The 20441-nt window shown below is 30.8% G+C and overlaps 10 protein-coding genes across 10 annotated transcripts; 4 read left to right on the top strand and 6 right to left on the bottom strand.

The window, feature by feature from the left end:
• Positions 1-69: 69 nt before the first annotated feature.
• Positions 70-1730, bottom strand: BX663DRAFT_466953 (uncharacterized protein). The gene is made up of 6 exons (XM_051524066.1): positions 1708-1730; positions 1527-1654; positions 1290-1440; positions 969-1223; positions 357-879; positions 70-294 (listed from the first exon to the last, which is right to left on the bottom strand). Exons 1-6 carry the CDS (start codon positions 1711-1713, stop codon positions 197-199), a joined length of 1161 nt encoding a protein of 386 aa, XP_051386756.1. The 5' UTR covers positions 1714-1730; the 3' UTR covers positions 70-196.
• Positions 1731-2555: 825 nt separating this feature from the next.
• On the bottom strand, positions 2556-3623 carry BX663DRAFT_558375 (uncharacterized protein; the record flags this gene model as incomplete). The annotated part of the gene is made up of 2 exons (XM_051531806.1): positions 3334-3623; positions 2556-3261 (listed from the first exon to the last, which is right to left on the bottom strand). The coding sequence occupies exons 1-2, from the start codon at positions 3549-3551 to the stop codon at positions 2556-2558; spliced, it is 924 nt and encodes a 307-aa protein (XP_051386755.1). The 5' UTR covers positions 3552-3623.
• Positions 3624-3918: 295 nt separating this feature from the next.
• Positions 3919-5359, bottom strand: BX663DRAFT_529355 (ergosterol biosynthesis ERG4/ERG24; the record flags this gene model as incomplete). Its single annotated transcript, XM_051530235.1, has 5 exons — positions 3919-4202; positions 4359-4517; positions 4571-4814; positions 4891-5105; positions 5218-5359. The coding sequence occupies 5 exons, from the start codon at positions 5357-5359 to the stop codon at positions 3919-3921; spliced, it is 1044 nt and encodes a 347-aa protein (XP_051386754.1).
• Positions 5360-5687: 328 nt separating this feature from the next.
• Positions 5688-7517, bottom strand: BX663DRAFT_497537 (uncharacterized protein). The gene is made up of 6 exons (XM_051525925.1): positions 7331-7517; positions 7142-7273; positions 6397-7035; positions 6042-6343; positions 5877-5983; positions 5688-5791 (listed from the first exon to the last, which is right to left on the bottom strand). Exons 1-6 carry the CDS (start codon positions 7496-7498, stop codon positions 5751-5753), a joined length of 1389 nt encoding a protein of 462 aa, XP_051386753.1. The 5' UTR covers positions 7499-7517; the 3' UTR covers positions 5688-5750.
• A 419-nt stretch (positions 7518-7936) lies between these two features.
• Positions 7937-9278, bottom strand: BX663DRAFT_540457 (uncharacterized protein; the record flags this gene model as incomplete). Its single annotated transcript, XM_051530749.1, has 5 exons — positions 7937-8476; positions 8567-8611; positions 8655-8797; positions 8889-8925; positions 9258-9278. The coding sequence occupies 5 exons, from the start codon at positions 9276-9278 to the stop codon at positions 8207-8209; spliced, it is 516 nt and encodes a 171-aa protein (XP_051386752.1). The 3' UTR covers positions 7937-8206.
• Positions 9279-12356: 3078 nt separating this feature from the next.
• BX663DRAFT_497528 (aldehyde dehydrogenase domain-containing protein) lies at positions 12357-14296 on the top strand. Its single transcript, XM_051525924.1, has 5 exons — positions 12357-12489; positions 12572-12673; positions 12733-13917; positions 13976-14082; positions 14163-14296. Exons 1-5 carry the CDS (start codon positions 12438-12440, stop codon positions 14199-14201), a joined length of 1485 nt encoding a protein of 494 aa, XP_051386751.1. The 5' UTR covers positions 12357-12437; the 3' UTR covers positions 14202-14296.
• A 1309-nt stretch (positions 14297-15605) lies between these two features.
• BX663DRAFT_497524 (uncharacterized protein) lies at positions 15606-16003 on the top strand. The gene has a single exon (XM_051525923.1). It carries the CDS (start codon positions 15679-15681, stop codon positions 15868-15870), a length of 192 nt encoding a protein of 63 aa, XP_051386750.1. The 5' UTR covers positions 15606-15678; the 3' UTR covers positions 15871-16003.
• A 233-nt stretch (positions 16004-16236) lies between these two features.
• On the top strand, positions 16237-16928 carry BX663DRAFT_548908 (ribosomal protein S27a-domain-containing protein; the record flags this gene model as incomplete). Its single annotated transcript, XM_051531115.1, has 3 exons — positions 16237-16339; positions 16489-16841; positions 16914-16928. The coding sequence occupies 3 exons, from the start codon at positions 16237-16239 to the stop codon at positions 16926-16928; spliced, it is 471 nt and encodes a 156-aa protein (XP_051386749.1).
• Positions 16929-17312: 384 nt separating this feature from the next.
• BX663DRAFT_529352 (uncharacterized protein) lies at positions 17313-18642 on the top strand (the record flags this gene model as incomplete). Its single annotated transcript, XM_051530234.1, has 5 exons — positions 17313-17463; positions 17547-17649; positions 17731-17955; positions 18044-18198; positions 18275-18642. The coding sequence occupies 5 exons, from the start codon at positions 17313-17315 to the stop codon at positions 18640-18642; spliced, it is 1002 nt and encodes a 333-aa protein (XP_051386748.1).
• A 222-nt stretch (positions 18643-18864) lies between these two features.
• On the bottom strand, positions 18865-19662 carry BX663DRAFT_548906 (uncharacterized protein; the record flags this gene model as incomplete). The annotated part of the gene is made up of 1 exon (XM_051531114.1): positions 18865-19662. One exon carries the CDS (start codon positions 19660-19662, stop codon positions 18865-18867), a length of 798 nt encoding a protein of 265 aa, XP_051386747.1.
• Positions 19663-20441: the final 779 nt, after the last annotated feature.

Raw genomic sequence — 20441 nt, 5'->3', positions numbered from 1 at the left:
GGTGTTGGCGGCAGTAGTGGCGGCGGCGGCGGTGGTGGTAGTAGTAGTGAAGATGTAAACATGTAAAATAAATAAAATAAAAAAAAAAGAAAAGAGGGCATCAAGATGTATATAACATTATTTATGTATTTCTATAAATGTATTTTTTATATATTTATACAATAAAAAAATAGTAACAATAATAATAATAGACGTTTTAAAATGATTGTTCAATCTCTTCCTCCTCTATCAGATCATCAATATCTGGTAAAGGAAAGTTTAAAATAGCTGCTACACCAGCCAATTGATTCAATTCTATACAAATAGATAAGGAATCATATATAATTATTCATTTACATATATTTTTATAAACTTACGTTCTCCTGATGGATGCATGCTTGAAAAAATAAAAACATTTCCATTCTGTGCTCTCACTTGTTCAACTAATCCTACATATTTCTTTCGTGTTGCAATATCGGCAGATCGAAATAGTCCATCTGTCACAAGCAATGTGCCTATAGCTCCTCGTTCATTAGCAATCGCAACATGCTCAAAGCCGTAAAAGGCACGATCAGGGTCATTATTCATCATTTCATAGAACTTATCGAGCGCTTGAACTTCTCTTGCTGCTTTTGTATCTGCTAGTTTAACCTGTACAGAAGGATCTTGCATGACTTCTGTTAATGCATGTTTATGTCCACTTGAACTATGAATTAAGACAAATTTGGATTTATTTTCCAAGAGTACTTTATTATCTGTTTTAACTGCTTGATCAAATATATAACTATAGAGCTGATCCTTTACAAAACCTGGACTTGCAATAATAATTGCCTTTACAATATCAAAATGAATAAGGCGAAGAATACTTTGATATATTTGTTCATAAAATTTAGTAAGGCCCTATTATATAAATATTTATTATATAGGAGGAAAATCAGACAAAAAAAATGAATATATCCTCTTTTTTTTCTTATTTTATATAACTATACCTTTTCATGATTTGTAACAGATCCTTTACGCTTTCGAGGAATAGGAATTTCAATACGTTGGCGTACAATTGTCATGTGTTGTGTTAAGAAACAAATATTAGCTAATCCTTCTTGACAGACGATAGCTGCCACATCAGCTTGTTTTGTAATATCACAAGCATCCTCAACACGTTCTAAGGCAATAATATCCCATTCATGTTTATAAATTGTGAAGTTACGATTAAGCTCAAGATCGATTGTATGATAACTACCCATCTTTTTTTTTTTACAAGTAAAATAAACTTTAATTTTTTTCTCTTTCTATAAATTGTAATGACTTACCTTGACATATTGATTTTCACTAGCTACTTTTCCATTGATGCGTAATAAACCACCTTGAGGATCAAAATCGACATTTTCAACAGTAATTGTTAAAGTTAAACGAACTCGCTGGCTTGTTGTTGATCCTGTTGAACTTTCTGACTGAATACGACTAAATATATATATAATAGACACAATAAAAAAAAAACCAAGAGTGAGTGAGATTCGAAACATTCTATATATCTTTTTTTTTTTTACCGGATAGTAGGTGCTCTAATCATGTCATCGTTAGAAATCAAGTTATAAATATGCCACATGTCTTCTAATTCTTCGGGAAGAAGGGTGATAGATCCCGAACTATCTTTTTCTAAACTCTTGCCAATCAACTAAACAATATAAATAAACAAATGATCATGTTTCTATGATGAATTAAATTTACCTTCATTTGTAATGAACAAAAAAAAAAAAAAACTTACGAATAAAAACGCTGTTATTTTATTTCATTTTTTTTTTTTTTTATTTTTCTAAAAAGGCCAATTAAAATTATGAAATTTAGCATTTTCTCAAAATAAATGTCATGAGGTTAAATTATGCTAAAATAAAACAATTATGAGCCAACTTAAAATTGGCGAGAAGATTGTGCCTATCTTCTTTCTAGTTCCTAATAAGACCCTACTCTAATAATGAATACTCCTGTCTCCTCCTCCTCCTTTTTTTTTTATATATGAAAATGGATAGGAAAATATATTTTTTAATGAAGAGGGAAAGAGAGAGAGAAAAAAAAACGTTTACGATCATAATATGTCGATAATCACAGTCTAGTTTTTGAAATCACAACAGTAGCTAGTCAACAAACCTACTTGAGTCTTAAGCACCTCTCCCTCTCTCTCTCTCTCTTTCCCTTCCCTCCACTCCAAAAAGAAAATTGTCTTATACAGCAGCTGCTATCACCATCATCAAAGAAACTATTTATTATAAAGCCATATATTTTGAAAATCCTCAAGAGCATAAGTCAGTGGTTCAGGCTGCAAGAGACTTAAATATTGATTACTATACTGCATTACAAAAGGATAAAAGAGATTGCATATATAAAGTATGTATCTTTATAACTTTATTAGGAAGAGGGAAAAGAACAAAAAACAAGTGCCAATTTCAAGTTGGCTCATTGTCTTTTTTTTTAAATAAAGTAAACAATTTCTAATTTCGATATTTTATTTTTATGTGTCAAATTCCATAATAGGAGGGTTTGACTGTATTATTAAAGTCTCTATTGTGTAAAAGTATTATTTATATCAGAAAGGGATTAATAAAATTATCAGTAGTGGTAAGAATAGAAGGAGGAGAAGAAGGATAAATACAGTGAGTAGGAAAAATAAGGGCATCATGAAAAGCAACAGCAGCAGCAGCAGCAGTAGAAGTAGTAGTAGTAGAAGGAGAAGAAGAATTAGTAGGATAATAGCAATAAGCACTAGTATCCATGATCATGTAATCATTATGTGAATGTTGAAAGTGATCAAATTCACTTCCATTTGAGCTTGTGACAGAAGGAGAAAAATGGGTTTGATGAGAGAGTAAAGAAGGTGAAGCAGATAAACCACGATAATAGTCAATAGGTTCATTAAGAAGTCCGTTCTTGTTCACTGTCATAGGATCTAGTAATAACGTTGAATCATGTTGATAAGAAGAAGAAGCAATTTCAGTAGACATGAGAGAAGAACAAGGAAAAAGAAGAGGACTATGACTGTCGTCTATCTTCCCTTTCATCACTTTCTTTACTTTAGGTTTAGGAGGTTCACTATTGATTTGATTCACAAAATGTTTTGATTCCTTTTTAGTTGCTAACTTTGGATCCTCATCGTTATTACAATAATAAAGGGAAAGTAAATGCTGCATATCATCGAAATCACGTGCAATGAATTTGTCATGAGGATGTTTCTTGTAAGGTCTCGGGGCACTTTCTCTCTTTTGAGGTTTAAACTTATAATTAGGATATCTAAATATAACAAACAAATGAGTAAAATAGAAAAAAAAAATAAAATAAAATAAATGTCAATAATCACTTTACAAGGCTTTGTGTTCCATCTTAAGTCTCTCTGCTTTGTCAATATAAACTTGTTTCTTTTCAGGAGTCATTTCCCGCCACCATTTGGATATAATTTTTGAAATATCGCGATGATTTGCTCCAGGACATTGTTTTACAATTTCGCGTTGTTTTTCTAATCTAAATGTCATGAAACTGTTTAAAGGTCGAGGAATTTTTTCAGAAAAAGAAGATTTAACCATGATTTTTGTTCTTTAAAAATGAAAGGAAGGAAGGAAGTATATATGTTTAAGGAATGAAAAGAGTATAAAGTTATCTGGTTTTTTGTTTTTTGTTTTTTCGATTAAAACAAGTCTTTTATATATTCTAATGTATAAAATAGCTTATAAATCAACTACCCCTTACTTTTCATTATTTTATTGCATATTAGTGTAAACTCGGAATATTGTCTTTTATAGACAATAAATATGCATTTTAATTAAGTAGTAAAATAATATATTATATTAAGAAGCTATTTTTGACAACAAGCAAAATCATGTTACAATTTAATAAATACCTAATAGCAATAAATAAAGAATATCAATTATGAATGCATTATTATTATCATTATTATATCTTACCAGGAATAATTCTATATTTAACAATTTTACAATACTTTTCCCAGTCTTCGCCATATTTAGTTCTACACTTGTGATCATCTCTTCTTTCACGATGAAGTAAAAGAATAGCGAAATAAATTGGATAAAAGTATGGAATAGGTGTAGCAAATCCACATGGTAAACTCCAACTTAGAGACATGAGCCAATCACCAAAATAATTGATATGACGTGAAATACCCCACCAGCCTGATGTTATCAATTTACTACCTGCTTTTGTTTGAAGATACTTGAGTTCTATTATAAAAAAATAAAAATAAATAAATAAATAAAAATAGAATAATAAATGGAATATAAATATCTCTCTCTCTCTGTGTGTGTGTTCATTGGTCTTACTTTTAGAGGCAGGACTGTTAGGGAATGAACGGAATTCATTCTTTTGTGAGTTGGCACTTCTAAAGATATAATAGCCAATAAAATTAAGAGCAAGAATACCACAAAAGCTAAGCCAGCTAATACTTTGAGGGAAATCAACAAGATAACGAGCTTGAAGAGTATAAGTAAAAGGAACCCATGTATATAAACCAAAGGCTAACATAAAGCCAAAACCATCTAATATAAAGAGTAAGTCTTTGCATATTACAATACATATTAGAAATTTATACCAGTTGTAATATCCATAGTAGTTAAGACAGCTTCCTCGTTCCAAAGTGAATCAACCACATACCAAGTTTGAAAGAATTGTACGAGAAACATTGTATTTGTCATGCGTCCACCAAGATCAGTCCACTGCTTAGCTGCTAAACAATAATTTAATACTAACCATCCAATTAATCCAGGACGAAGTTCAGTGAAGAATTTGATATCAAAGCCTCCAATACGAGGATTGAGTTCTCTACCGATCATAAACTTTATATAATATAAAAGATGAGAAAAAAGTCATTTATACCACACACACACACACACATATAAAAATATAACATACATCATAAATTGGATTTCCCGTATTACCACCTAAAGCTAATAATTTATTAGGTCGGAAACTACCAAGATAAACGGCTGTAGAGATGGCATAACTAAAAATAATAGAAGCAAATGCTAAACCAATATAATGATCATAAGCGTATTCAAGAGGCTTTAATCCAGTACTCTTCAAGAAATAAAGTGCAGCAAAAATAGTTGTATGAAATGAAGCAAAACCTATGTTTCCATCCAAAAAAAAAAAAAAAAAAAAAAAAAAAAAAAAAAAATGGCAATAGTTAGAAAACATACATAAATACATACACACACACAAGTTATTATCTATCAATACCATTCATTCTGTATTTAAGTCGATTGCCGTTACGAAGTAAAGTGCCTGGGACATAATCACCAGGTAACACGATATAAAATAAAGCTAAACTAGCTACAAAACCAATATAAATCAAGAAAGCAGAAGGATCCCAAAGAGACATTAAATAATCAAAAGTAAATTTAGATGACAAAGTTCCTTTCCAATCATCTCTAAACTCCTTTGAAGGGTAACCCGTAGAGTCACAACAAGTAGCAAAAAAAAGAACGAGAATAGGCAAACAAATAACCATACCTAAAGCGCCTATAGGACCACCAAATTCATAATGACGAGTCTTTGGATTCAATTCAGCTAATTGGCTGGATGATGTTGTTTCAGCAGTAGTTGCTTTATCAGCAGTTGATTTTGCCTGTTTCTTTCTTTGAACAGGTTTTGACATGTTTAATTTGGAATTAAACGTTAAAGACAATATATAAAATAAAAAAAAAAAATAAAAAATAAAAAAAAAACAGAATTTATTAAATCTGTATCAACATCCGACAATCGCCCATTTTTTATTCACTGCCAGTTCTATCATAGTTTTTACGTTTTTTCACTACAATAATTATTGTTAAATAAAAAAAAAAGGTTATTATCATTTGTTGTATATTAATTATTTTTTTTTCTCCTTCTGGTTTTACCATCTCTTAATACACTATAGGCTGATGATATGGCTTGAAACTTGATTTTTGCTTCCTGCTTTTCTTTTTCATTTGTAAATCTATCTGGATGGTATTTCATAGCAAGTCTAGTAGATTAAATATGATGTAAGTATAACGATAATAATAAATTGTGTTAGATAATACCCTCTAAATGCACTTTGAATATCTTGTTGATTTGCTGAAGGACTAACTCCCAAGATATGATAATAACCTTTAGGGTCATTACCCATATTATTACTATATTCTCTCTCCTCTCGCCATGTTCGACGTCTTTCTTGATCTTCAAATGCTGTATATTCTTTTACCCAATCATTATCCCATCCTTCTGGATCGTCTATCATGGCTTTAATTTCCTGATTTCGGATTATATCACGAATGTAAAGTGAAATAATAGGATAATACATGGCGAGAAAAGAAGTAGCTACGGTAGGTAAAACGATACCTAACTATTAATTAAAATAAATAGACTATTTTAAATCAATAAAGGTTTCTTACTTACCCAGAATGATCCACTTGCTCCTCCCCAACCTATTCCACCTGTGAATGTCATGGTAGTTGCCATACCCAAAGCAGAGACAGCGGCCACTCTTTCATGATTATATATCTTGGTACCTCCAACTGATAGATCATAACCATTCACAAACGTCCTTAATCTTCTTCCCAAATAATGAATAGAAAATATAAAAGCAGGATAATAAACAGGAGACACACGTACATCTTTGAGCTCAAGTTTCACTTTTAATAATCGTGTTTCATCCATACTATAAAACTCTCTTAGGAATTGATCTGCTAATAATTCCTCTTGTTCTTGGATATAAGCAGTTGCAAATCGACGTGCTGTAGTTGGATAAAGCATAAAAGGATCTACTTTACGTACTTTGGTCTCATCCCCATGAGATGTCTCCAAGAGATCAGGTGTAAACTGGACTGCATTTTCTAATGCAGGTCCTGTTGTCATTTTATTCACAAGTCCACGACGATAACGATGAGAGGCATAAATTTGTAAACCCGAATGTCCTAATGGGTTATAATGACGAGTAAAATGATGTTGTTGAGGAATCCAGGCCCAATCTGTTTCCCATCGAGATTCGTTTTTTTTAGTTGCTGGGTTATAACTTGTTCTAATTACTCTTCTACCCTAAAAATATATACATATAGATATATACATATAAAGTCGAATTTTGAAGAAGGAATAAAGGGAAAAAAAAGGGGGGAGGCATCATTATATATGTTTGTAAACTTACTACTTGGGCCTGTTCAATAGTTGCATTGACTGTGGCTGATACAACCCAGAAGGGAAGATAGACTTCTTCAACTGGAGAAGATTGTGATACTCGAGCAGCAAAGAATCCTTTCCCATGATAATCTTCAAAAGTCTATTATTACTATGCATGATTATTTAAATCCATTTTTTTTATTATTATTAACCCTACTTTTTCAGCTGCTTTAATATGTTGTGCAAAAGGGATAGCTTTTACTTTTTCTTTTGGTGGACCCTGATTTGAATAATAACGGTAATATTGAATAAGATGGTTTGTTTTATTAAGTCGTTTTAATAGCAGTAGTTGCTGTCGTCGAAATAATAATGTTATGGAAATCATTGTTTAAAAATAAAAGGATTATTTCTTATTATTTACAGCCAGAAGAAAAAGACTGTCATCATACTAACGATGCTAATTAAAACTCAGTTTTTTTTTGTTTTTTGTTTTTTTCTATTTGCATTATAGTATTTTTCGAAATTATTCGCTCACCTTTTAAAACTCTATTATGTAGCCTATCATTAGCCATAATTTCCTTTTCAAGAGTAGCAGCACTCGATTGCATAGCCTCCGTCTTTGCCTTTCTCCCGTTCAACCTCCATACTTTCTAAAGTTTTTTCAATGTTGCATCAGTCTCTGTTTTCTTCTTTTGATGGACTATCTTTTCAGATTGAAGTGTATTGATATGTCTTGTTTGCTGTTCTGTTAGATCAGATAAAAAGTTTAACAGATTCCTAAAGTTGTTTCTCCTTCTCTGATGCCTTCATCAGACTTGCATTGGCCTTTTTCAAGCCTTTTAGTTAACTCTGACAGATTTTTATCTGCTCCTGCTTTCTCTAGTCTCAACTTCTTAATCGTCGTAGTTCGTTTAAACACAGTTTTAGATCGTTTTTTTTTTTCGACTTCTTGTAATAAGCCCTGAGAGACTAGCAAATGATCCAGCTTGTGTATTTTTCTTCTTTTGATTTCTTTAGTTTTGTTTCTAAATCTTTCATCTTGCATTCACTTTTCTTAGCATGTTCTTATAACTGATGTATCTGATTGTGCAGTTTAGCAATATTTTCCATAGCCTGCAAAAAGCTGCTGTTCATGTTGCTCTAGGACTCGATCTTTATCATCATTAATGATTCTATTGATATTTTGTGGTCCTGCTAATTTTTCTTCGCGTTCAGATTTAGTTACTAAATAATCCTGCCTAGTTTCATCTTCCTCCTCCTCCATGACTGCTACAGGTTCATATTTTTTTATTTCATTATTATCCCTATTCGTATCTTTTGATGAGTCGAGACATTCATCTTCAGTAGGCTCTATATCTGTCTTCTTTACACTCATGTCCATTTTGGGTAATGATCTTTTCTCCTCTTTATCCTTCTCTTCGCTTACATTTATATCCTCTTATTCTTTCCTCACCTTTTCCATCACAGTTATCTTATTTCCTTTGTCCTTCTTCACACTCTATTTATTAGAAGATACATTCGAATGCTTTTGGTTTATTTACCATAACAGCAGCTAATCGACTTGATAAATCTAGATTTAGATGTGTGTTTATTGAAGGAGAATTCGTTTTCTTTGTTGACTTGGGTTTTTCAAGTGTAGTAACTGGACCATTAATAGGATCAACATAAGTTTCTGCTTCAGTATCTTTATAATATACATTATGTAAATATTAAAAGATAAAAGGAAAAAGGGAAAAAAAAAGAAGATTAATAAGGGACATTAGAACATCATTTACCTTCGTTTGCTGATGACTGTCGTCGAGTAATAGGTTGCTCGAGAAAAGAATCAAAAATTGTTTTTACATTAGATATAGCTTACTTAAAATATCCACCCCCATTTTGAAGTAGTTTCACTAGAACCAAAGAAACTGCTCATTATTAAATCATTTAGAAGCTTTATATGAATGGGATTTCAAAAAAAAAAAAAAAAAAAAAAAAAAAAGGGAAATATGTATACATAAAAGAAATATCAGTTTTCTAATAAGTACTAAATATCTTTAATATTTTGTACTCATCTTAGTTAATTTAAAAAAAAATAATTTGATTGTAAAGGAAGAGAAATAATCATGATAGTTTCTCTGATAAGATATTAGTTAATAGTTTACATAATCACTACTGCACCACATTTTGTATTTCCTGTATTTTTTATGTCAATTACTTGTTTTTATACTTCTTAAAGTCAATTTGGAGCAAAAAGATATATTATTATACAAACAATAGTTAAAGAAGGCACAAGATTATTAAAAGACGCGTAAAAAAAAAGAGATATTTATTTATTGTATTTTATTTTCATTTTTATTTCATATATATAAAAGTGAATCCCCAATTCGTCAACAGTAATAATTACTGCAGTCCAAAGGTGGCCGCGTGGAGGCTAGGATTCGTTGCACCTTCTTTGTTCTTGTATTTTTTATTTTTACTAGGAGGTTAGAAAAAACCCATAGCCATCACAATATGTAACGCCCTCTGAATCAACAAGATACCCTACAATGTCCTCCTAATTCAAGGAGGGCAAGATAGGGTGTCTTGTTGATTCAGAAGGCGTTACATAAGTGGTAACTATGAGAAAAAGAATTTCCTCCTAGGGCAGGGAAGAAGAATAAATAGTATTATTTAATGACTTACCTATAGAAGAAATAGTAATAATAAAGAAGAAAAAGAAGAAGAAGAAATAACTTTGAATATCTACTTTTTTATAAGAATAAGGAGGTCGTTGTTGTAAATTACAGTCACAATCATATGAAATCGATAAGAATATGTGTTACCCCACATTTAATACACACACACGCAGTTACATTATTTAATTTTCTTCCTTTCTTATAAAAAGTAATAATGTGTAGAATAATAAAATGTTGTCAATTTTATATCTTCTTTATGACTATATGAAATGTGTTTATGTTAAAGAAAAGAAAAAGAAAAGAAAAGTAAGTAAAATAAATGTCTTTTTGTTTTCATTTTTTTGTTTATATTCTCATAAACTTTCTTTTTCCCATTTAGGCAACTAATATGCATCTCATTTGTACAAAATACTACTATTTCCCCACAAGGGGTATTTGATAAGTCTAGTCTCCCTTTTGTTGCGCTTAAAATCATTCTTTTACTCATATACATCGTTTGCCAAAATGAGGTTGTAAAGATTAACGATTTTAACTTCCTTGATGTAGGTTATGAAAACCAGTTAAAGTATCTTTGGCTTGCATTCATTGTAATCTTTCTCCTCTTCCTTTTAAATACTAAAATATGTTATAGATAATACATTCCTTCATCCGCATGTTTAATCAAGAAACATGACATTATAAGTCAGCTCATGATAATAAATTTTTAACGTACATTAAAATGAATCAGTTTTATTCCAATGACTGTAAAGAACTCTTATAAAGACTAAAAGGGAGATAAGAAGAATGATAGATAATATGTTACTATATACTAAATATAAAGGAGGAAATGTATTTATTTTTTCAAATCTCTACTGTTGCTACATTTTAGCTCTGGAACAGTATTATAAATATCTCCTTTTGTAATGAGGATATTAATTAGAATAATTAGTTCTGATGATGCCTATTTTTTCCTAAAAATATATATTTATATGTATATATACTCTATAGCAATAATGTTCGTATTACTACTGTCTTTTCATTAGAGCTATCTTCTCTGTATAATTTACGGCTTTTGAAATATAATTCTTAGTCTCTTTTGGCCTTTAAGTTTATAGGCATTGACAAGTATCTGACAATATACTACATAGAACAAGGAATTTATTAGGTAATTCATTTTAACTTTTTTTTTAATTAGGCAAAATATGAACTTTAAATGTAAAATTGGATAAAGGAAGAATTGAGATTATTCATTTTGTTTATTCAATATCTAGATAACGTTCCAGTAAAATAAAGTAAAAAAAAAAAATAAGAAAAAAAAAAAGGAAAGAAAAAAAGAAAGAAAGAAAGCAGGAAGACAGAAATTGTTGAATGAAAATCACAAGGAATATCTTGTACAGACATTTGATGATAATCCCTCTACAACAGTAGATCAAGCATTAGATGATCTGAAAGTTTCTCGGGCGATTGTTCACAAGTTTATGACAGAAGATTGCACTCTATTACTGAAAAAAAAAAGCATACTTTTATTCTGCGGAAAGAAACTCCCCTGAAAAGATCCAGCAGAGATACGAATGGGTAGTCAAATGGTCAGAGACTGATCTAGATTTCGGGAGCAACAGCGTCTTCATCGATGAAGCGGCATTCCACATCACACATGAAAAGGATAGTAGCTTGGTTACAAAAAAGGTGAGGGAGCAATAGTTGAAACGCCCACAACAAGGGCATAGACAACGACAATATTGGGGGAGGGTCATTTCACCGTTTGGTGTCATCAGCATCAAAGTAAGGCGGTCGTACGAGGCTCCCTCAAAAATAAAACGGAAATTGCCTGGTATAACCAAAGCTATCAAAACTACAGGTACTGTCACTGGCCATTATTTTAATTTTATTGGGAGTGTTCTTGATATTATGGATGAGCATGAAGAGTTCAAAAAAAAAAAATCTACATCGTCATGGACAATGTTCCAATACACAAGCATGAAGATATCGGAAGATATGTTGTCAATCAAGGCTACAGCCGTGTATATCTCTCTTTCTTCCCCCCTATTCTCCAGAATTGAATCCAATAGAGTAATTCTAGTTTGTCGTCAAGTGCAAACTTAAGAGGTAGAAACTTCTGCAGAAAGAAACTCTCACTTCAAGGATTTCTGAAGCTTGTAACAGTATTCTTGACAGTGACTTGCGAGACTTTTGTCGTTATTCTGCATCCAAATGGCAGTTGTGATTTGATAAACAGCCACTTTAATGTGATGGCACACTATTGTGCCAAAATTTCTGTGCTATCAATAAAAAAAAAATGTGCCATGACAAAAGTCGGCAGTTATGTCAAACTAAATTTAAAATATGTACCAAAATAAAAAAAATAAAAATAAAAATAAAAAAAATAGTGCCATTAAAAAAAAAAAAAAAAAATAAAAGTGCGCCATGTGATTTAAGAAGGAGTGCATGTATAACAAAATGTGTCATCTTAAAAGAAAGTTAAAACTGAATTCTAATTGAAACAATTTGATTAGTGCAACCTATTAAAATAATGTGGGGCAAATAAATGTAGCTTAAAGTAATGGTGAGAACTTTTTTTTGTAATGATAAAAAAACAAAGTTACACATTTTACAGATATATAAAAAGCGGGAGGATTTATTAATTCTTGTCATCTTTCTTTTCCTTATTATTTATTAATTTCTTTTAAAATGACTGGTTATCTTGTTGAAACTGAAACTCCAAAGGGTTATAAGCTTAAGCGTAAGTCGATTGTAGATACATCTTTTTTTTTTTTTTTTTTTTTTGTTTAATAATAATGCTGTTGTTGTTGTTGTTTATTTAGTTCAAACGGGTCTTTTTATCAATAATAAATTTGTTGGTGGTTCTAATACTATTGACACTGTAAACCCTGCTACTGGCAAAGTCATTACTGCAGTTCAAGCTGGTAATCTATACATATACATATACATAAAAAAAAAAAACTAAATTATATTTGATATATAGCTGGTAAGGAAGAAGTAGATATGGCTGTTGAAGCAGCTCTTGATGCTTTTAATGGTCCTTGGAGAAAGATGTCCCCTCTTGAGCGTGCAAGTCTTATGTTTAAACTTGCTGATTTGATTGATCGTGATAATGAAGAACTCTCTCAGATTGAAACTCTTGATAATGGTAAAGGGATTACCTTTTCACGTCTCTTTGATGTTAAACAAATCGCTATTTCACTTCGTTACTTTGCTGGTTATGCTGACAAGGTACATGGTAAAGTAATTGATACAGAGGGAGCACTTTCATATACACGTCATGAACCTATTGGTGTCTGTGCTGCTATCATTCCCTGGAATTTCCCTTTAATGATGCTTGGTTGGAAGTTAGGTCCTGCTTTATGTACAGGTAATACGATCGTTGTCAAGACCTCTGAATTGACCCCCCTTTCGGCTCTCAAGGTAGCTCAATTGATCGTTGAGGCAGGTTTCCCACCTGGTGTAGTTAACATTATTACAGGTTATGGTCCCATCACAGGGGAAGCCCTCTCTCGTCATATGAAGGTTGCCAAGGTAGCATTTACAGGCAGTACTGCAGTAGGTCGTGCTGTCATGAGAGCTGCAGCTGAAAGCAATCTTAAGAAGGTGACCCTTGAATTAGGAGGTAAATCACCTAATATCATCTTTGATGATGCTGATTTAGATCAAGCCGTTCGATGGGCTCATAAGGGTATCTTCTTTAATCATGGCCAATGTTGTTGTGCTGGTAGTCGTATCTATGTTCAATCTAGTATTCATGATGAATTCTTGAAAAAGTTTAAAGAATATACAAGTCAAACTAAATTAGGTGATCCTCATGATGATGATACCTTCCAGGGACCTCAAGTCTCTAAAGCTCAATTTGATCGTATCATGAGATATATTGAATCTGGTAAAGAACAAGGTGCTACCTGTTATATGGGAGGTAATCAATGGGGTAGTGAAGGTTATTTCATTGAACCTACTGTCTTTACAAATGTAAAAGAAGATATGACTATTGTGCGTGAAGAAATCTTTGGTCCTGTTGTCACTGTCTCTAAGTTTGATGATGTTGATGATGTAATCAATATGGCATTAGATACAGAATATGGTCTTGCTGCTGCTGTCTTTACAAAAGATACTGCACGTGCTATTGATGTATCTAACCGACTTGCAGCTGGCACAGTTTGTAAGCTAAAGAAGAAATTAAAAAGAGATTATAATACTGATATAATTATCATTATTAGGGATTAATTGTTATAATGAATTGGATTATAACACACCATTTGGTGGTTTCCGTCAAAGTGGTATTGGTCGTGAGAATGGTGAATATGCATTAGATAATTATATTCAGGTAAAAAAAAAAAAAAAAATGTATTATGCATATAAGGGATGAGAACAAAGAAATTAAACTTTTTTTTTTTATTTATTTAGGTCAAGACTGTTAAGATTAATGTAAACCGTACACCTTAATTTCTTTTTGTACTGTGTGAGTGTGTGTGTGTATGTGTGTAGTATATCTCAAATCTTAATAAAATTTATGCATATTATTTGTATATTATTATGTAATACTATTGTAGTAATCATAGTAAGCTTAGCACTACTATTTCAGTGTTTTTTTTAAAAAATAAATAAATAAATAAATAAAAATCACACACAAATTCTTTTATTCTACCGATATAAACAAAGCCTTTCTTTCTCTCCCAAGGAAAGAGTGTAAACTTGGTTTCAAATATTAAATTCTCATTTATGAGAAGAAATAGTAGACTCGATTTTACTTGACATGGGATCATGTCCCTTTCCTGCTGCTGCTCCTCTCTAAAATAATATTTATTTGTTTCACTCAACAAAGTAGTGTGGGGAGGAAAGGGGAAGAATTGTCAGTCATATGATATTTTGTAATAGTAGTAGTAGTAGTAGAACAACTTTTTTTTTCTTGCTTCTTTGTTATTATATCAATAAAGCATGCTTGTTTCACTTAATAAATCATACCCACCACTACTGAGCATTTTCTTGTTTATTTCAGATAGTAATACCATTATTATTTACTACTACTACGACTACTCCATTATTCTACGTGATACAATAATAAACCAATCATAGACGTATAAAGTTTGTTTGCTACTACTACCAGTAGTCATCAAGAGGAGTTGATATAACACTAAGTATTATGTAAACAAGAGAACAGTAAGTTTATTACATTTAAAAAGTTATAGTCTTCTGCACTATTAATACTATTATTGTTGTTGTTATTGTAATTATTTTATGATCTGTTTCATACAAGTGATCTATAATTATAAGGAGTCTTATCAATAGAGTTTATACCGAAAATGGTTACTCTATTTCTACTAGAAGAACTTTATAAATGTGACTACTACGAAAATTTTTTTTTTTTTTTAGATTTATTTAGCATTGAAACTCAGTCCCGAGAAAGAAAAAAAAAACTATAAAAGGACTCGAAAAGTAAACAAAATGAATTTTTTCTTTAGTGACCGTACTCTACAGGATCTGTATACAGTACGTTTCAATTCTATGTTTTCCAAACTAGATACAATCTCCAAGTTAGTCGATGATTTTTAGTAGACCTTCTTTAGAGTGAAGTGTGGCGAATTGTTATCTCTCTGAGTACTTTTCGTCAGTTGATGATCTCGCCTGTCTTTTATTCCAAGGACATGGCACGGAAGGAGCTACAAGTCTGATAACTTAACCTTTTTCTTTTTATATATTTATATTATAAATGAAAATGAAAAATAAACTAATTATAAAAAAAAAAAATAAAATGAAATAAAATAAAACCATTGTACAAACATTCCTTTTTTTTTTAAAAAAAGAAAAAGAAAAAACAATAAAGCCGTTATCAGTTGTAATTTTTCCTTCTTTTTTTTATTATTATTTTATCAGCTCTAGTCAGAGTTAAAAGTGGGTTAATGAGATTTGTTAGATAGAAGGCATGTATAATATGGGAATACTCCTGTTAATAAAAAATATATACTTGGAAATGACGACTACGTTTATATATTTTGAATGTGTATATACATGTTTAAACATGTACGCAGTAAAATATCATTATAAATGCTACTTGACTATACAATTTGTAGAGGCTATATTAAGCTCTTTCATACATTTACTAATAGCTTTTTAAACAATCTTCTATAAATGAATGTTTTAAGGAAAATATTTTTGTTTTTATTACATCCAAGTAACCGTATAGCTTCTTATTATCAATCTATTTATCCATAAAACCTGTTCAATGTATTTATATGTTAACTCTTTCCCTTCTATTCTATAAATTTATATAAATGTATATATTTTTTTTTTTTTTGTTCGATGAATTATTACTACACATCATTAATAACAGGCACCATTATTATCATAATATAAATTAAATCACTAAGCCACAGCTAATATTATCCAATCATTATCAAGTGTTGTAAATTTTTTTTTTTCATGTCAATAATAAAGACCATTAAACTACCTCTTTTTTTTTTAGTTCCTCCTCTTTTTCGCAATGCAACTTTTTGTCAAGTCCCTTGCCGGTAACACCCTCGCTTTCGAGGTCACCTCTGCCACCTCTGTTGAAAATGTTAAGGCTATGATTGCCGCTCGTGAAGGTAAAAAAAAAAAAAAAAACTCATTTAATTATAAAAAGGGGAATTGTATATTGGAGCTTTTAATATACAATGCGAGAAAGTTCCTCCTTCCTTTAACCTTTCTTTATTTTAACGCGCATCTAATTTTTTCCCCCTTTTTCTTTTATTAGGTATTGATGTTGAATCTCAATGTCTTTCCTTCGCCGGTAAGTCTCTTCAAAACTCTGAAGCCCTTGCCCTTTATGGTATCCAAGACAACTCTACCCTTCACCTCAACGCTGAACTCCTCGGTGGTGGTAAGAAGAGAAAGAAGAAGACCTACACCACTCCCAAGAAGATCAAGCACAAGCGTACTAAGGTCAAGTTGGCTATCCTCAAGTACTACAAGGTTGATGAATCTGGTAAGATCACTCGTCTTCGTCGTGAATGTCCCAATGCTACCTGTGGTGCTGGTGTCTTCATGGCCAAGCACAAGGACCGTCAATACTGTGGCAAGTGTCACTTGACTTATGTCTTCCAAAAGGTAAATGATGAAAAAAAAAGGATGAAAGAAAGAAACGAGAATTAACGTATATGTATATATTTTTTTTTATAGGAACAACAAGCTTAAAAAAGTTGTAATATAAAATGATCAACATTTTATATATATAAATTATTTTGTTTGTATAGTTTCTACTCATAATAAAAATATACATATTAAAATTTCATAATTGTTTTTGTAATACATGTTATTGTTGTTTTTTTGCTAGTTAAAACAAGGTCTTTACGATAAAAAAAAAAAAAAAAAAAAAAAAGCTCTTTGTGAATAATGATTTGATTCCTGATAACTAGGATTTATTGGATTAAATTTGAGTCACAAATCGAGAGTTCCAGAAAGCTCTTTCGAAAAAATAAAAAAAAATAAAAATAATAATAATTTTCCTGCTACTATAATTTCGTGTTTTCTTTTTTCTTTTATCATTCTTTTTTTTTCAAGAAAAAAAAATATATAATCATGTCTGACGATAATAAACAACAAGCCTTGGCTGAAAAGGAACTTGGTAATCAAGCATATAAGAAACGTGAATTCGAAGTTGCCCTTGAACATTATAACAAGGCTTTTGAACTCGATAATACCAATATTACATTCTTAACTAATAAAGCAGGTAATGTATATATATAATCTGCATATAGCAAAATAGTATGTATGTATTCTTGGTTGATTAATTCGGTTTATTATTATTATTAGCTGTTCTTTTTGAACAAGAAAAATTTGAAGACTGTATTAAAGTTTGTGAAGATGCAATTGAACGTGGTCGTGAATTAAGATGCGATTACAAGCTAATTGCTAGGTGAGTAGCATAATTATGATAAAAAGAAAAAATGGAAGGGTTGAGAACGCAATACTAAACTTATACTATATTATATAATAGAGCTCTTCAACGTATTGGTAATGCTTACCTCAAGTTAGATAATTTAGATGAAGCTATCAAGTATTATGGTAAATCTTTGACTGAACATCGTACACCCGAAACACTTCAAAAGCTTCGTGATACCGAAAAACTTAAGAAAGAAAAGGAAAAGGCTGCTTATTATAACCCTGAATTGGCTGATAAAGCTCGTGAAGAGGGTAATGCCTTATTCAAGGCTGGCAAATGGCAAGTAAAAATATAGATATATGTAATACATATTCATTCATGATAACCAAAAATTCTGTGTTTGTGTGTTTTATGTATATATAAATAGGCCTGAAGCTATTGAACAATATACTGAAGCCATTAAACGTAATGATAAGGATGTTAGACCCTATTCTAACCGTGCTGCTTGTTATTTGAAATTAATGGCTGTTCATGAAGCTGAAAAGGATGCTAATAAATGTATTGAGCTTGATCCTACTTTCAGTAAGTTATAAATGTATACAAATATATAATGATAATAGAGAAACTGACTTGAAAAAAAAAATAATAATCTAAATAGCCCGTGGTTATATTCGTAAGGCAGCAGTTCAACTTATCAAGAGAGAATTCCAAGAGTCAATTGATACTCTTAAATTGGCCAAGGAACATGATAAGGATGGCAAGTGCAGTCGTGAAATTCAACAACAAACTATGAAGGCTTATGCTGCTATGAACCCCATGTCTGGTGGTAATGAATCTCAAGAAGAAGTTCTTAAGCGTGCTGCTCAAGACCCTGAAGTTCAACGTATTCTTAGTGACCCTGTGATGCAACAAATTCTTCAGCAAATGCAAGAGAATCCTATGGCTGCTCAAGAACACTTGAAGAATCCTCAAGTTGCAAATAACATTCGTAAATTGATGAATGCTGGTATTCTTCGCATGGCATAAAGTATATAAATATATTACTTTATATAATGCAATATTTTCCCCTACTCTTTCTCTCCCTTTTTTTTTTTTTCTTTTCTTTCTTCCATATCTATATTAATTATTTTGTAACGATTTTGTTTCTATTACACACATAAAATAATGTTTGCATATACATTATGTATGCGATGAGCTATTTTTTGTATAAAAATGGAAATATCATTATTATTTTTCTTCATTTTATTATTATATGTACAATTTCTTCCAAGAAAAAGGTAAAATTTGTTGAAACAATAACTTCTTAGGCTTGTTAACCAATTCTGCATCCTGGTCTTCTTTTTGCTTTTTCTTCTTAATAGATAATTTCTGTGTCATCAGCAAAATGATATTGTTATTATTATCACGTTTCTTCTTTTTATCATTCCCGTCCTCCTCATTCGTTGTCTTATTATTTTGAAACAAAGTAAATCTCAAGAATAATTGCATTGCCTTATCTCGCTTCCTCTTTTGTTTATTATTGTACATTGTTCTTTCATCATCACGAGTAGTGATAGCAATAGCGTTGTTATATTCATCATCAAAATGACTATTACTACTGACTTCTACAAGAGTGGGTAATAGTAAAAGGGGATTGTCATGAAGTCTTCTTGTTGTCTTGTTACGATGGAGTAGAGGAGACAACATACTACTACTACGACGACGACTATGCCGGTAGCTATTTAAAGGTAAATTATAATAAAATGATGAATGCAGACTATTATAGTGTTGTGAATTGGTACTATTTGATATAAATGTTATAGTAGTAGTAGTAGAGTGTGTTTCATGATATCTTTTCTTCTCTCTACTGTTATATTCTTGTCTTTTTGTGTTCTTGATATCGAATAACTTTAATATCTTGTAATAGATAATATAAATAACAGAATATATCCAATAGATATGTGAATGAACAAGTACGACAAGACTAATTACTGATATTTTGTTTAGTAAGAGTGGATATTTGTTTCTATTGGTAGTAATAATAGCTGTAAGCTTGCTACCATTCATTATTACATATATGTATACATAAATACATATAGATATGTATATGTATATGTATATGTATGTATTTGTATTTGTATATATAATGAAAAAGGGAAGAAAAGAAGAAAGAAAATAAAAAGAAGCAGAAAATAAAAAAAAGAAGGAGCAGAAGGGCAGGGTATGTGTGATATTTATTAAGTGCACACACATAACACATGAAAAAAAAAAAAAAAAAAAAAAAAAAAAAAAAAAAACCAGTATTATTATCATTATAACCAATACGGTTCTCTGAGATACAAAATTTATTACGACCTAAAATTATCATTCAGACATCGTTAGCTTTAACTGATAGCATCAAAATTACTATTATAAAAATAAAGAAAGATAGATGGACGGACGGACGGACTGTTAACGTTTATTGAAACAAGAATGTTATTTACGGTAGTTGGATCCATTCCATTCAATAAACATGCTATTATAGACATTAAACGATAATAATATATAGATATATATGAATATATGGATATATGGATATATGGATATATGGATATATGGATATATGGATATATGGATATATGGATATATGGATATATGGATATATGGATATATGGATATAGATATACAGATATGGATATATAGATATGGATATACAGATATGGATATAAAAACATATCACATTGCAGAGCTCGTTCTTTTATAATGCATGTGTCAATTGTATTTTATTATCATTAATTTTGGTATAAAACATATCTATTTCTTGTTGGTGCTGAAATCAATAGCTACAAGGTAAAATACTTCTTCAG

This window comes from Cokeromyces recurvatus, assembly GCF_025118155.1.
Source record: "Cokeromyces recurvatus strain NRRL 2243 chromosome Unknown BX663scaffold_3, whole genome shotgun sequence".
Taxonomy (NCBI): Eukaryota; Fungi; Mucoromycota; class Mucoromycetes; order Mucorales; family Mucoraceae; genus Cokeromyces; species Cokeromyces recurvatus.
Note: the sequence above shows the minus strand (reverse complement) of the source record. Positions and strands in the feature narration are given on the sequence as shown.